The 17,019-nt window shown below is 42.6% G+C and overlaps 1 protein-coding gene and 1 pseudogene across 8 annotated transcripts in view; one reads left to right on the top strand and one right to left on the bottom strand.

Annotated features, from left to right (window-relative positions):
- Positions 1-17,019, top strand: part of TMC7 (transmembrane channel like 7) — a 53,406-nt gene that overhangs the window by 20,199 nt on the left and 16,188 nt on the right. For all 7 annotated transcript variants that reach the window (XR_013824162.1, XR_013824163.1, XM_079899128.1 and 4 more), the window contains 5 exons: positions 2,765-2,847; positions 6,874-7,019; positions 10,689-10,836; positions 11,985-12,158; positions 13,400-13,557. Coding sequence is in view for 5 of the 7 variants with exons in the window: in XM_079899128.1 (XP_079755254.1) it covers positions 2,765-2,847; positions 6,874-7,019; positions 10,689-10,836; positions 11,985-12,158; positions 13,400-13,557 (709 nt within the window). In the remaining 2 variants the exon portion in view is untranslated. The remainder of the gene's footprint in view (positions 1-2,764; positions 2,848-6,873; positions 7,020-10,688; positions 10,837-11,984; positions 12,159-13,399; positions 13,558-17,019) is intronic.
- Positions 14,733-15,701, bottom strand: LOC307198963 (mitochondrial fission factor-like; annotated as a pseudogene). The gene has a single exon. The product of its transcript is annotated as a mitochondrial fission factor-like (transcript).

Below are 17,019 nucleotides of genomic sequence, written 5' to 3'. Positions count from 1 at the left end.
AGTCACTTCTGTGGCTCTAAACATTCCTCCTCATCATATTTGTTTTTGTTTTAATTCTATTACACTTAAAAATCAAATAAGAATAACGTGGAAACGCTGACTTTTTGAGTGCCTACTGCCTGCCCGATGCTGCATTCTCATTTCTAATATGTCCATGTCACAGATAAATATCTCCTGCTGCTGTGTGAAAACCCCTGGGTTCGGTTTCAAGGCCCAGCTCTGTTAGTTGATTAGATTTTGTGAGCCTCATTTTCCTTATCCGTAGAATGAAGGTGATGATTTAACTAGTGAGACAATTGTTTCATTATTCAAATAATGTTGTACTACACTATTTAATACTTAGCTCATTAAAAGATAATAAATACTTATTATTTAAAGTACAAATAATTGAAAACAATAATATAAATTCTATATTATTTAATACAGAAAACTTAAGTAATGATTAAGCAATACTCATAATTTTTAAATGAATATTAACTAAGATAATACAGTGCTTTGCCCATGGAAAGTGCTCAATAAATGCAGCTTTTTTTTTTTTTTTTTAGTATTATTTCTTTCTAGAAGAACTGAATGCTATTCTGTCTCACTAGACACCACTGCCTGTTCAGTTCTCCCTTTAGCCGTGAGCAGGGCCTTGGGCGGAGGGAGGCCACGCTCTTGGAGGAAATGAAGCTGGACTCTGAGCGTGGACACCACGCATCTCTTCTTTTTCCTCATTATTTCCTCTGACTGCATCGTCCTCCTGCACATGCTTTTTTTTTCGACTTACCTAGTAAACTTTGTCCCTTAAGATAAGGGTCAGAAGTCCCTTTCTTCCTCTTCTCACTTCCCTTCTCTGTTCCTTCAACAAGTGTTTATTGAGCACCTGCTGTGTGCTGGGCCCTGAGCCAGGCCCTGGGGCTACAGCAGGGACCGCCACAGGGTACTGCACTATAGCAGAGGATGGACGTTAGGAAGGGACCACACGAAGAGGTATATAAGCTATGAATTTGCCTCTGGGGGAGGGGAAAGGATAAGGTGCTGAGAGGTCAGACACCAGGACACTGGAGGCTGAGGGGTGCCCCAAGCCCTCTGTGAAGGCAGGGATATGTCAGGTGAGCCCAGGAGGACAAGGAGAAGGCAGCTGTTGGAGAGCTCGGGGAAGCTTCTTCATGCAGAGGAACAGCATCTGCAAAGGTTCAGAGCTGGGAATAACTCAGCATATTAGAGAAATGAAAAGCCAGGTGTGGCTGGTGGACACGTTCCTGGAAAGGACCAGATAGTCAATATTTTAGGCTTGGCTGGCCATATGGTCTCTGTTGCAACTATTTAGTACTGCCGTTGTGGCACAAAAGTGACCACGGAGAAATGTCCCAAATGGGCATAGCTGTGTTCCGATAACACGGTATTAACAAAAAAAGGCAGCTGGCCAGATTTGGCACAAGGACCATAGTTTGCCAACCTCTAGGCTTGAGGACAGTGAGTGAGGAGCAGAGTGGCAGCTGTCTCTTTCCATCTTCCTGACTCTGCTCCAAATAGTGACTGTCTCCCTCCTCTTTGCCTCTAATACTGTGTTCATACAACCATTTGAGCACCTTATATACACCTAACTTCTACTTATCCTTTCTACCACTTGATGGTGAGCTTTTCAAAGGCAGGAACTATTTCTTACTCATCATTTTATCTCCAGCATGTACCTGGTGCATAGTAATTAAGAAGTGTTTGTTGAATGAATAAGTGAACACACATGTTAGGATTATAAAATGGCAGAGCTGGAATTGGCCTTGGAGGAACTGGTTCAACTCTCTTATTTTAACAAAAGGGAAACTAAGGTCCAGAGAAGGGGTAGTACATTGGATTATTTTCCCCAGTTTGTCACTCCCCTGTAATTGTAACTTTGCAAAGCTTCCCACTGTGAGCAGAGAATACCTTTTCCCCCCTTTGATATTGCTCTTGGCCATGTGACTTCTTTTGTCTAGTGGAGTATTAGTTTGAAACGGCTTTATGTGGTTGGCCTGCCTTATGAGAAGAGCCATGAGGAGAGCATCCCCCCCAGGGAGCCACTGCCTCTTCAGTCTGGTCCCAGAGTGAAATCATGTAGAGCAGACCTCAGCCCAACTGGGAGCCTGGTGTCCATCCTGGCTTAGCCTGAATCAGCTGAGTGAACTCAAACTGTAGATCCATGAAGGAGAAAATAAATGTTTGGAGGTTAAATAATTTGAGACTTTAAGGTTGTTACACAGCAATAGCTGACTAATACAGAGGAAGTGAATTAGTTGTTCTAGCATAATGTAGTGTCACTAAAATTGCTGTTCAAAAATTTTCTTGGTCAATTATATGTAGGTAAACATATGGTTTTTTTTTAAGTGAAACTGCTTGTTAATTTACACACATGTAGAGATCTTTTAAAACTGGATTGCTTAAAATGGAATAATAATTATATCGACCACATCTTCCAAAACATGTGCAAACATGAACCCCAAAACGTAAAATACTAATACAATCAGAAAGCCTGTGCTGTTATTAGACCCATGTACGAAACGTATAGAAAAAACATATATCCCAGGTATTTAGAGAATAGTGAAAGGGGAAAATGGTACTGTACTTGGTGCACTGGCGTTTAGATTGCAAATAGAAAATCACAGATTCACAAACATATCCATATATAATTGTATATGACATCTAAATGTATATACATATACAAGCATATATACACAAATTATGATAGACAAGTTAGAGAGACTGAAGCTATTTCTACTGACGTTCTTGTTTTTGTTTTTTACAGATATTCAATGCACAGTGTATCCAATAAGTAGTTCTGGACTCATTTACTTTTACAGTTATATCATAGACTTGCTTTCTGGCACTGTAAGTATTTAACATAATTCTGGATTTGGACCCTCAATACTGAAATAGGTTAATTTAAAGACCAGGTTCCTGAATGTCTGCAGTGAGAATCAAACACGAGTGTTGACACAGGTACCAGTGAAAGAAAACAGGATTTGCAGTGACCTTATCGGCAAGGATAATGTTCATCTACCCCTGCTAAGATATACAGGAAATGTATTTTGTCACTTTCAGCCCTTGGCCTTTTCCTGATTCCTGCCACCTTTGTATTGACCTGCAACAAGATCTGAGTTCCCCTGTAGAAAGAAGTTTCCGTGAAAATAAACCCAGATAGAATTTATTTAACTTCTCTGACATTGAAAGACCTTAACATATTGTAATCCTAGACCACCTGGATGAAAGCTGTGACTCCTCTTCCCAGCAATTACACACACAGGTGTGCGTGGTACACACGTGCATACATGCCCTTACATGTGCACATGCACACACTGCACTTGTGCACACACATACGCAGTCCCTGAAATCCCTTAAAAGTCTATTAATCCCAGGTTAACCCTGCTGCTCTAAAGTAGAATTAATCTCATCCTTCCTATAGTAGTTCCAAACGTTTTAAATTCTTCTTTATTCTAAAAAATGTTTTTGTGTGTGTGCTTTCATTTTTTTAATCCCACTTTTTTTCAGCAAATAAGATTGCAGCTATGAAAAGTGGTGTCTCTGCCTTCTAGACTAGGGTTTTTCAACCTTGGACCCGACACTCCTTTGCTGTGGGCCTGTCCTGTGCACTGGAGGGTGTTTACAGCATCCCTGGCCTCCATCCACTAGATGCCAGTAGCAGCCCCACTGCTGTGACAAGCAAACATGTCTCCAGACATGCCAGATGTTTCCTGGGGAACAAAATTATCCCAGGTTGAGAACCCCTCCTTTAGATGTTTTAAAAAATACAAGTATATAAAAATACCTTTCTGAAAGTTACTGGTATTAAAATGCCATGCTATTGAACATTTCTGAATCGATAGATAGAAAGCATCGAATTTGTCCACTGCATTTGGTTTTGAAAAAGTGGATTTTACATCTCTGATCTCATGTTTTCCTCAGAACAACTGAGAGGAATCATCAGGTGGGTGTTAAAATGTCCACTATACAAATGAAAAAACTGAAGCTTGCAAACTATGCAAGGAGAAAAGAAAGCCAGTGACTCACCCAAGGTCACATGCTAGTGAGATCAAATCCCAGAACTGCTGTTAGCCCCATTTCTTTAGGTCACATCCCATGAGAGAAGTTCCTTGTTGTAGGTCACCACACACCATGATCTTCTTCGTTATAGGAAAGATTTCACAGGAGACTTAGATGCACTTGATCATAAATGTTCAATAAACTATGCATGATAAAAAACAGCCCTGCCCCAAAGAATGAATTTTCTCCAGTGATAAAAATGTTCTGGATCTGTGCTATGAAGTTCGACAGCCACTAGCTCTTAAGCACTTGAAATGTGGCTAATGTGACCAAGAAACTGAATTTTAATTTAATTTAATTGTTGTTAATTTCAATTTATTTGTTTTCATTATGTGTTTTTAAAACCATTCTACATGCATTACAGAATGGCCATCATGTACATTCCCTGTAATATCACTGTTCTCACCCATGCAAGCAAGTAGCAGCCTTACACATATTTTTCATGTGTTTTTAAACACTTCTGTTCATGTTTATAGATGAACAAAACAGCCACTCGCTGAACAGGGTTTTCTATGTAGTAAGCAAATACCACTTCAGCATATGTCTTACAAGTGTTTTTAAACATTTCTATATGTATTACAAAATGACTGTCACATCCATTCATGGAAATAGCAGGGTTCTGTTCTCCATGTGGGTTGCAAGTCTGTAGCAGTCTTACAACTTCTCTCTCACACTGAATTTTAAAAACTTTTCTACACACATTACAGAATCGACATCCCATGCCTTGACTAAAATAAAAGTATTCTGAACATATTGAGCAAGTAGCACTTTTACAACCATCTTTTCTCCTGTTTTTAAAATCTTCACTAATGCATTACAGTATGCGTATCACATTTATGCACTGAAAAACAGTCCTCAGCATAGCAAGTAAGTAGCATTCTTACATCTTTTACATGTGTGTTTTTTTATTAAGTTGAGATGTGATTGACATATAACACTGTATACATTTGAGGATGTACATGTTGGTTTGATACCTTTATGTATTGTAATATGATTACTATAGTAGTTTTAGCGAATAACCTTTATCATGTCACATATAAATTTTAATGATAGGCCCAAGAGGGAGCTGGCCAGAGAGATTAAGCAGTGGCTTGTCTTTGCTGAAAACAATTGAGGCAAGCTCATGATCGTATCAGAGAAATTATTTTCCAGGCCCAGTGGACCTTTGTCCTGTAATGTAACTTTATTTTGTAGGAGAGATTGATGACAGTCCTGACACCAACCTGGGGCAATAAAAACATGTTTTGTACAGTTGGGCAAGTTTTATGGCCTGTGTGCCCCAGCTTCAGGAGGGTTAAAGAAAAGATGGAGTCTTCTGTTTCTACATGTTTGTTTTTCTATTAAAAATTTACTTAAGTACTCAGTATAAGAATACAGGGTTATCATAAAAATATAAGACTTATAGAGTAAAAAATAAAATTACCTCTTCCCAGAGACCACCAATCCTTTAACACCATGGTTCATATCTTTCTCAACCTTTCTTGTGCACTTATATGGACTTCTATTTTTTTTTTTTTTGCGGTACGTGGGCCTCTCACTGTTGTGGCCTCTCCCATTGCGGAGCACAGGCTCCAGACACACAGGCTCAGCGGCCATGGCTCACGGGCCCAGACGCTCCGCGGCATGTGGGACAGAGGGCACTGCTGTGCCACCAGGGAAGCCCCCCCTGTGTATTTTTTTTTTTTTTTTTTTTGCGATACGCGGGCCTCTCACTGTTGTGGCCTCTCTCGTTGCGGAGCACAGGCTCCGGACGCGCAGGCTCAGTGGCCATGGCTCACGGGCCCAGCCGCTCCGCGGCATGTGGGATCTTCCCGGACCGGGGCACGAACCAGCGTCCCCTGCATCGACAGGCGGACTCTCAACCACTGTGCCACCAGGGAAGCCCCCCACCGTGTATTTTTAATGCTCAGGCTTTATCTGTGCTTTATTCCCCAAACTCTAGTTGAGCACCTCATATATCTATGGATTTTTTTTTCATTTTTTTAAATTGGGCTAAATTATTTTATTTATTTATTATTTTTTTTGCGGTACACGGGCCTCTCACCGCTGTGGCCTCTCCCGCTGCAGAGCACAGGCTCCGGACGCGCAGGCTCAGCGGCCATGGCTCACGGGCCCCGCCGCTCCTCAGCATGTGGGTTCTTCCCGGACCGGGGCACGAACCCGCGTCCCCCGCACCGGCAGGCGGACTCCCAACCACTGCGCCACCAGGGAAGCCCCAAATTATTTTTTAAATTAATTTATTTTTTTAAATTGAAGTATAGTTGATTTACAGTGCTGTGTTAATTACTGCTGTAGGGCAAAGTGATTCAGATATATATACACATATATATACACACACACGTATATGCCCTTTTTTTTATATTCTTTTCCATTATGGTTTTTCATAGGATATTGAATATAGTTCTCTGTGCTATACAGTAGGACCTTGTTGTTTATCTATTCTATATGTAATAGTTTGCATCTGCTAACCCAGCCTTCCACTCCATCCCTCTCCCAACCCCCTCCTCCTTGGCAACCACCAGTCTGTTCTCTATGTCCACGACTCTATTTCTGTTTCATAAATAGGTTCATTTGTGTCATATTTTAGATGTCACATATGTGATATCATGTGGTATTTATCTTTGTCTGACTTCACTTAGCATGATAATCTCTAGTTGTATCCATGTTGCTGCAAATCTGGAATTTTTCCAGCCTCTGGGGAATTCAGGGATGAACAGTGACACTGGAATGTGAGTTCCTTGAGGCAGAGACTGGTTTCCTGGTTCCCTGCAGTCAACTCACTAATCTGACCTCATGCCCTTGGCTTTGTTTCAGGGTTTCCTGGAGGACACCTGCCTCTTTTATGGACATTACACCATTGACGGGGTGAAATTTCAGAACTTCATCTATGATCTGCCTCTGGCTTATGTGTTAAGCACAGTTGCCTACCTGGCCCTGAGCCTTCTTTGGATAGTGAAAAGGTAAAGTTTATCTTGTCATTGTGTTCTCTTTGAATTATTCCTGATGGCTGGAGTCTCGTGGAGGTCCATGGACTCCAAGAGCCATTGCCCAAAGGCTGAGCAGAGTGCAGGGCTGAGCTCTGTGGAAAAAGGTTTGTGAGTGTGTTGGAGGCTGTGGACACCTGGAGGATGGGGCCAGCATCTGGGAGCTGGAGTAGCAGCCCAGAGTCTTCAGTCAATCATCAGTGAACACATTTGCCAGTACCATTCTGCTGACCTTATCTTTGTTTTTTCTTTTTAAATCTATCAAGCCTAAGCCCTTTATTTTTAAAAATTTATTATTTATTTATTTATATTTGGCTGCGTTGGGTCTTAGTTGCTGGGCACAGGCTTTCTCTAGTTGCGGCGAGTGGGGGCTACTCTTCGTTGCAGTGTGTGGGCTTCCCATTGTGGTGGCTTCTCCTGTTGCGGAGCACAGGCTCTAGGTGCGTGGGCTTCAGTAGTTGTGGCACGTGGGCTCAGTAGTTGTGGCTCGTGGACTCTAGAGCACAGGCTCAGTAGTTGTGGCACACGGGCCCAGCTGCTCCGCGGCATGTGGGATCTTCCCGGACCAGGGCTCGAACCCGTGTCCCCTGCATTGGCAAGCGGACTCTCAACCACTGCGCCACCAGGGTCCCACCAACCTTATCTTTGATCCGGTATATATGCTAACCAGGTCTCTACTGGGTTGCGAGTGGCAGAAACCCAGCTCTGACTAACTGGGCTAAAGGGGAATTGAGTGGCTGAGAGAACCAAGGAAGGGAGGAAACTCCAAATTACAGGAAGGACAAGGATATAGGAATGGATTCAAAACAACCCAAAGCAAGGGCTCCTGCATCTCTGATTCTTCTGGTGGCAGCTTCCTTATGTGTACTCCCAGGGTCACAGGCTCAGAAATCCTTTGAAGAGACTTGCTGGCTCTGCTTCATTCAGGTACCCAATTCTGACCCTTCAGTTGTGACCAGTGGGTTAGGGTCATATGAGAACGTGGCATTTCACGTGGTAGACAGACATTTTAGTGGGAGGTGCCAATTCCCAAGAAAAGTGAGGATTATTAATTGCTTTAAATTACTTTAACAAACAACTATCCCCTAAAGTACAGTGGCCCAACACGATAGAAGTTGTACATCTTTCTCCCATGGAGTTCTTAGTGGGCCGCAGGTTAGTGCGGAAGACTCCTTCTCAGTCCTGCTGGGACTCAGGTTGACTACAGCTCAGCCATCAGCATGTGGCTTTTTAAGCTGTTCCTCTTGAGGGCTGGAAGGGAAAACGACCTTGGAGGAGGATCACGTGTAAGTGTTTCTGGGCTCAGCCTGAGAGTGATGGACGTCACTCACATTCCATCAGCTATAGCTTAGTCATGTGACCACGGCTCACTGAAAGGGAGGCTGGGAAATGTTGTCCTTGGCTGGCAGCCGCTTCCCAGCACTAGCGCTACACTATGAAAGGAGAACCACCCATTCCTGATGGACGGCTCACTGTCTCTGCCCCAAGGGGAATGCTTGGATGGGCCCCTCTCTTACCCACTTCATTGTGCCTGTGAGAGCCGGGCAGTGCTATAAGCCATGGGGCTGTGAAGCTCCTTATCACAGGTGTAGAAGAGACCAGGGTTTTGGCGTCTGAGTCTGTTCTCCACGGAGACCAGGGTTCACCACCACAGAGAAAACCCCAGAGCCCAGCTGGGCACTCGTATCCTGAGTCAGGATCTGTGAGACGAAAATGAACTGGTGTGTGTCCATCCCCCACAGAAACGGGCAGCATACTGGCAAGGAGGAGCAGTAGCTCATTTTGAGGGCCGAGAGATGCTCGGTAAAGAACTGTTGGTTGATTGGGGTTCTGGCTTTGCTGTTGTGTGCTCACGGCAAGGGCAGATCCAAGTTTTATGGACCGGCAGTGTAGACCGTATGGAGGGGCCGTCTGTAAGACAAAGAACATGAAAGTATCTTTTGTAAATGATAAAAAATCAAAACAAGACCATAGGAACACATTGCTAGAGGCGCTCCGGGGGCCTTGGAAGGGGCCCTTGGAAGGGGCCCTGAAGAAGAAGCTTTATCAGCTGAACAGTGAAGCTGCCTCCGGGTCCTGCTCAAGCTTCTGCACCTCCGGGCCTTGACTGCTTCATGGGGAAGCCTGCAGGGAGGGTGGCTGTGAAGTAATGGGGAGCGGCCTACCCGGAGAGGAGGAAGCGCTACAGGGTGGCAATGGGGGTGGACTTAGGGGTCAAGAGACCAAGGTTCAAATGTGGCTTCACCTCGGTGAACCTCATTTTCTTTGTCTGTGAAATGCACACACCTAGAAGGGTTGTTGGGAGGATTAACTGAAACAAGGCAGGTGAAGAACTTAGTACTGGGCCGGGCACTTAGACGTTTATTAAATTAAAATCATCATTGTCATCATCATCATTGTACTAGCCCCAGTTCTGCCACTAGCTCTTTGGATCTAGGGAAATACTTTTTCCCTTCTCTAGACCTTAGCTTTCTCACCTGTAAATGGAGGTTTGGTCTAAATCAGACCATTCAATTGGGGTGAGACCTCAGAATCACCATGGAGCTTTATAAATAGCATATTTCTGGACCCCCCCCCCCATGAGACCTACTGAATTAAAAATCTCAGGATATGAAATCACCCGGGAGTCTGCATTTTGGAAAAGCACCCCAGCTGGTTCTGACATAAATTCTTTGCTGTGAACCTTTGGCAGAACAACTGATTGCTATAACTCCTTTCATTTCTATTGTCTTCACAACTCAGTAGCAAATCCTAAAAATACCCTGGCTTGTCTACAGAGTGTGTGGCATTTGACGTTTTTATGTCAAGTGCCAGAGTGTATTTTTTTCCAGGAAAGCATTTGAATGAGTAATGATTATGAACTTGTGCAACAGAGTGGCATCTGACCAAAACAGGTGCTCGCTAAAGATTTGGTTGTTTTACTATTTAAGTCATTTATTCATGCATGTATCCATGTATCCAGTATCCATGGACAGTGGCCATATTTATATCCAGGCATTCCGGATATAAAGGTGGGAAGACAGCCAGGGTACCTGCCCTCAAGGAGTTTAAAATTGAGTCAGGGTAAGGGGCTACAAGCAGTAAACACATAAATGAGATGATTGGAGATTAGGTTATTGCTGTGAAGGAAATTAAAGAGACTGACTGGAAGCAGGAGTCACAACTTTAGATGGGATGGTGGGGAATCTGTGGAGGGGATATGTGAGTGAAACCTGAGGGATAAGAAGGAAGCAGCCATGGGAAGAGGAGAGGGCAGAGGGAACTGCAAGTGCAAAGACCCTGAGGCTGGAGGAGAGGTTCCTGTGTTTATGGATAGGAAAAAAGCCTTTGTCATTGCAGCAGAGTGGCCCTATGGGAGGAAAGATGGCGCCGTGCAGGGTCACGCAGGACCTCTAGGGTGTATTAAAAGAGTTTGGATTTTATTCCAGCTGTGAAAGAAGCCACTGAATGGATGAAAGGAAGTGATTTTCAACAGTGAGATGCCTGGTTAGCTGCCACATATTTAGAACGATCCAAAACTTGACCAAGCATGTCAAAATGGGTGGAAGATGCAGCTATGTGTAACTTTTTAATTTTAGACAAAGCATATCCATGGGCCTGTATTTTGTTGTTCTTATAAGAACGATAAACGTGTTTGGGGGTCAGGTCGGTGGAAGGGTTCAAAAGCAATCTGATCCGGAGCGAGGAGCACTTCCAGAGTTACTGCAACAAGATCTTTGCGGGCTGGGACTTCTGCATCACCAGCCGCAGCGTGGCGGACCTGAAGCACAGCAGCCTGCGCTACGAGCTCCGCGTGAGTGCCACTCAGTTTTCTCTTGGCGGGAGGTGGGGTTACAGCTTGCAAAGGAGCTGGTGGGGGCCAGGCTGTCCCCAGTGCTTAGCTGTGTAGCCCTATGTAGTTTTCAAGAGCTTTTTGCAGAGAACCACTTCCTGGGGTTGATCACCTGAGCCCCAAGCATGAAGCTGGTGAACTGGGGCTGGGAAAAGATGTAGTATCTTCCCTTCTCCCCCATCACCTTGTACTATTTTTTGTTTTTGTTTTAATTTAGAAAATTAAAACAAAATTTAGAAATTTTAAATTTCTAAAATTTCTAAATTTTAATTTCTAAAATTTCTTTAATTTCTAAAATTAGAAATTTTAATTTCTAAATTTCTAAAATTTCTAAATTTTAATTTAGAAAACTTATTTTAATCCTAGTTGAAGAAAACTGTTATTCTTTTTTTTTTAAATTTTACTGGAGTATAGTTGATTTACCATATTGTGTTAGTTTCAGGTGTGTGGCAAAGTGATTCAGTTGTACATATACATATATTCATTCTTTTTTAGATTCTTTTCTCATACAGGTTATCACAGAATATTGAGTAGAGTTCCCTGTCCTATACAGTAGATCCTTGTTGATTTGTACGGTTATTTTTCTGCTTGATGAGAACCTGTCATAAACATCTCTTAAACCAGAAGAAATAGGACTAAGAATGCTATGGTAATAAGGTGGAGTGGAGAGAATATGAAAAAGCGGAATTTCCAGATTAATCAGGAGAAAAGGAGTAACAGATAGCATCTTGATCAAACCCACCGAAAAAAGGAGGAGACATGATATCAAAAGTTTAATGAAGTGAGATGGAAGGAATCAAAGGAAGTGTATTATTTGTTTAAAGAAATAACATATAGGTAATAGTAACATATAGGTAATGTCCTGAATAGGTTAGAGTTCTGTTTTCACAGTTATTGTGGAGTTTAATTTCAATCTTAAATAGAAGGTCTGCCTTCATTTAGGAGACATGGAAACTGGTTGGGCTTGGTCCAGGAGGGTATCCCTGGGGGAGATGAATATTTAGGAAACTTTAAAGATCGAGAGGGAGAGTATGACGGTGAGTCCCAGTTTCCACCCCTAAATATCCCTTCATCGCAGTGCTCACAAATGAGCTTTCTTTTGTTCTCAGGCAGATCTGGAGGAAGAAAGAATACGGCAGAAAATAGCAGAAAGGACCTCAGAAGAAACGATACGGATTTACTCTTTGAGACTGTTTTTGAACTGCATCGTGCTGGCCGTTTTAGCGGCATGCTTTTATGCAATCTATAGAGCGACTATATTCTCTCAAGAACACATGAAAAAAGTAAGTGCTCCGTGAAAGTCAATTTAACTTTTAGTCCCGTTGGACGTTATGTATGCTAAGTGTATCGCAAACCTCTCAGGTGGATACTATCATCATTCTGTTTTACATATGGGGATATAAGTTTGGCTGATATGACAGAGAACCTAAAATCAGAGTGACTAGTTTCCACTTGCAATAGAAAAAAGAAAAAAACATCCAGAATAGAGTGTTTGGGGTTCCTCCTCCTCCTGGAGTTTACAATGTTCAAATCCAGGCTGGACTGCCTGGATCTAACCCCCAACTGCACAGCTTACTATCTGGGGCCTCAGTTTACCTAAAATAACAGTGGTTTTAAAAATCCAAGTTGGGGACTTCCCTGGCAGACCAGTGGTTGAGATTCCACGCTTCCACTGTAGAGGGCACGGATTCGGTCCCTGGTTGGGGTATTAAGATCCCGCGTCCTGCAGCACAGCCGAAACAAACAAACAAATAAATAAATAAAAATCCAGGTTGGTCTAGTGGCTCTGCTTCATGAAATCAATCATCAGGGGCCCAAGTTCCTTCCATCTTGTAGCTCTGCCACCCTTAGAATGTGGTCTTCTTCTGTATGGTACCGGGTAGCTCACCACATTCACATTCTAGCCAATGGGAAGGAAGTGAAGGGGATGAGAGCACACCCCTTCCCTTCAAGGGCAGGACCTGGAGGTTGCACTTAACACTTCCTCTTATATCCCTTTGGCCAGAATTTAGTCAGAGAGCCATTTACCTAGGAAGACAGTCAAATTACGTAGGAAATTTAGTTTTATCTCAGATAGCCATATATGTGACTAAATAATCTGTTATTATGAAAGGAGGAAAGAATGGCTGTTCCAAGTCAATTAGTTCAGCCTTGAAAATGCTTTCAGTTGCCCATTGATACAGAATACATGGATTTTTTCTACTTCACCTTAATAAATCCAGTAAAGCTCAGTTTCCTTCTAGTGTGGTACTAGATCATGGTTCCTCCGTTTGAACACCCAAGGACGGAGATGGCTTAGTTTTGGTGCCATGTTGAATGAAACAAATGTTTTGTTTTGTTTGCTAAACATGTTTGGGTTTTTTTTCTCCCTTACAGTTCTAATGAAATATAATTGACATACAATACTGTATAAATTTAAGGTGTTCAGCATATGACTTGACCTACATACAGTTGAGTTCTTTTAAGGTCAGTTCATTTGTGATGCAAATTATTATACTCCTGACCAGTTCTGTTATCTTCATAGGAAATTGACAAGATGGTTTTTGGAGAGAACCTCCTGATACTGTACCTGCCTTCTATTGTGATCACGCTGGCCAATTTTATCACCCCAATAATCTTTGCCAAGATCATCCACTATGAGGATTATTCCCCAGGCTTTGAGATCCGGCTGACAATCCTTAGGTAATGCCTAGACATGCCAAGCACGTCACCACTTGTCCCCTCCCCTGCCCACGGCAGACATTGCTAATCCATTGTGGTACCTTTCCCTGCTGAGCCAAGAATCCTCTTCAGCCTTCAGACAGCCCCCATGAATGAATCAGAGTTTGCATATGCAGGGAAATCTCTTTGACTTGAGCGTCTATATTGTTTTCATGTATTAGCACATCGACAGCTGAGGGCATAGGGTGGGGCCTTTGGAAGAAATGTTGCTCTTAAGATGTTAGAAAGACAAGTGTATACCAGCAGGAGAGTGAGGAAGTGAGAGAGAGAAGGGAAGGCACCTTATGAAGGGTATGTTATTCGGCAAGTTGCAACTGGGGCTCAGTCCTATGGGGCATCTCTGGGAGTTTGCGTGGAAAATATCTTAGACTTTTCCTATGCAGGAGTGTGTGTCCTCCAGCAAGTATTTGACCTCCCCTGCCTAAGGTTGGCTGGCTCCCAGGGGCATTAACTCCCTCACGCTTCTACCCCACTAGGCCCATGCGTGGCCTTGGGACGAGAGTTACAGTAGGAACTTGCAGTAGGAACCTGAGACTTTTGCTGGAGTGAGTGCTGAGAAAAATGTGGCCCAGTCACCGACTGTGTGTGCTACCATTGACTCTTTTTTTTTTGGTTGACAGTTTATTAAATACACTACATTTGTACCTTATTCTGTAGTTTTTTAAGTCATTCACACATGGACTTAGTAAAAATGTACTTTATAGAAAACCATCTGCAAAACTAAAATAAAAATGCACATTTTGCTCACATCTTAGATAAACTGCTGAAAATATTAGGAATTATTTTATTGAAGGTGATCATGAAACATGAGGTGGCTTGAGTTTAGTAAATCTGACACCAGACCATGACTTCAGTAGTGTTAATGTTGAAATGTGGATGCAAAAATGTCTATTAACTAAACTGTTTAATCTAACAGTGTTTGAGAAACAGGACAAAATAAAGCATTATTTTTCCTTTACAGACACTTCTCTAAATCCAATTCCTATACACTTTTTTCTCTCCCATTCACAGAATTAGCTCTGCAGATTGATGAGGCAAAAAAAATTCCTTAAATAAAACCGAAACGAACTAGATCCTATTTACAAAACATGAAAAGGGAGAATTTTAAGTAGGTGTTATGGCAAAACTGGTTAAAACTATATACAGTCAAGGGACAGAATATACCTTTACTTCTGCAAATATAAATCTTTCCCCACCTCCTTTCTGGGAGAAATACATTTTCAGGGCATGGACTGTAAAACGGCATACAATGCAAAGACAGAAACAGAGAAGTTTGCAAATTCTTTTTACTTCCAGCTGTTGAAACAGTATTTTTGAGAGTTGGGGTTACCTCTAGCGGTGAAACCAGAGCCAGCTATTGGCAGGCAGAATGCTACAGTAATTGAATACATGACCATTTCTCTTTTAGCACGTTCTTTGTTCCCCTCTTCCAGAAGTTGTAGACGTCTATTTAGTTTGATTATCTTTCATCTTAATGAAGCTGCATCTACAACGGTCATGTCATCTGAGGTTCCTTCAGTCGTTGTATCTGTATTTGAAATGCCGTACATGGAGTCAGTCCTGACCAGCTGTCCGTTTAGGCGAACAGCATTTTCACTCATAGAGCGCTCTCTTTTTAGCCTGCCAACTGCATGGATTTCTTCATTTTGAAGGGTTGGAGGAAGTCTTTCTAAATCCAGAAAATCTAGTGGTCTTTCACTTAGCGTAAGCACACGAGGGGGTGTTTTTAGTGCCAGAGGTTTGAAGGGAGTTGACTGTATAAGGTCAGGATCTGCTGGTCTTGAAAATGGAATGTCTCCATTATTTCTCTCTGGCACCTGCATAATCACACTAACATTTGAAACTCCTTCTTGGAATCCTTGTTCCAGGTCAGCACTTGGTGGTGCCCCCTTTAATTTTTCCGAGACCCTCATTCTCTGACTAATAATACCTTCGGTGTATTCCATTTCATCCTGAGCTCGACTGATTTCCGCCATCTCAGCAGCAGTGGGAGAAGGAAATGCTGCCCCACTCACTAAATGTGTCCCAACTACTGCTTGCTTTTCGGCATTATCTGCTTCTGTGCTTCATATTAAATCCTTTCACTTGCTTCAATGTGCACGTGCTGGATTTAGAGCCATGCTTGTCCCCCTGGGCCTGCTGGAGGGTCCCCGGCGAGGACTGCTGCCCGCCAGCTCCCGGGGCCCTCGCGTGGGTGCCGTCAGAGGCCGTGGGCCAAGGTCATGGAGGCGCAAGGGCAAATCACCGGCCTGAGAGGCCCGCAGCGGGCTACCGCTGACTCTTTATAATTTGTTGTAATGTCTCTTCTCATACTAAACAAATATTCAGTTTCCTAAAAAAATAAAATAAAAAATAAAGAAATGGCAGGTGTAAAGCTGGGCCCAGGGAGTTAACACACATGAGTTAAGGAGGACCAGGTGGGGAGTGTGTGACACTGGAATGTTTTCTGTCTGCTTCTCAAATGCCTCAGATGGCATTTGCATCTTTGTTTAAACAAATCTTTTTATTTTGGAAATTTTCAAACAGGACAGTATAATGAACCCCCATGTGTACCCATCACTTAGTTTCAACTATTTACCAACGTTTTGCTAGTCTTGTTTCATGCGGTCCCCCCCCACTCTGCTGGATTATTTTCAGCAAATCTCAGGCAACATGTCATTTCACTTGTAAACAGCTCAGTATATCTCTAAGTGACAAGAACTTTTCTTTTTAAACATAATCGTCATCACACCTCACAGAATTAAGTCAGTCCCCTGATGGAGTTGCAGAGGGCTTTCTATGGTTGGTTTATTCAAACCAAGACCCAAAGAAAGGCAGCATGCTGTGTTGGGTTGTTATGTCTCTTAAGTCCCCTTTATTCTTTCAAGAATTCCCCCATTGTACTATGCTATTGATTTGTGGGAGAAGCTGAGGTGTTTGTCCTATAGAATGTTCTCTACTTTGGATTTAGTTCGTTGCTTCGTCATGGTGTCTTTTGTTTTCCTGTATCCCTCCTCAAATGTAGATTCAGACTTTTTATTAGATTCCGTTTCAGTTTTTAGTTATGGAAACCTCTTTGGTGGTGATAGGTACTCACGTCCGCCCGAGGGAGGCACAGCATGTCAGGTGGATGGGTGGGTTTGCTCCCCTACCCACACACTTTTTAATGTTTCTATATCATTTCTTTTTTTTATTACAAACCAAACAATAGATGAAGCATCTTTAAAAAAAAAAAAAAATGAGCCCTCTGCCCTCCTCTCTTGAATCCATTTTCCCCCAGCAGCCCTCATCTTCACGGTTCCTATTGTTCATGCCAACGTTCACATGTTTTGTTTTCTTTTAAAAATAGGATTGTATCTACGTGAAACTCTGCAGTGTAGTTTTTTCACTTCTCAGTATATCAGCCATCTCTCAAGGCTGATACTTAGAAGATTCAATTAGTTC

This window comes from Stenella coeruleoalba (assembly GCF_951394435.1).
Source record: "Stenella coeruleoalba genome assembly, chromosome: 15".
Lineage (NCBI taxonomy): Eukaryota > Metazoa > Chordata > Mammalia > Artiodactyla > Delphinidae > Stenella > Stenella coeruleoalba.
This window is presented reverse-complemented; position numbering and strand designations above follow the sequence as displayed.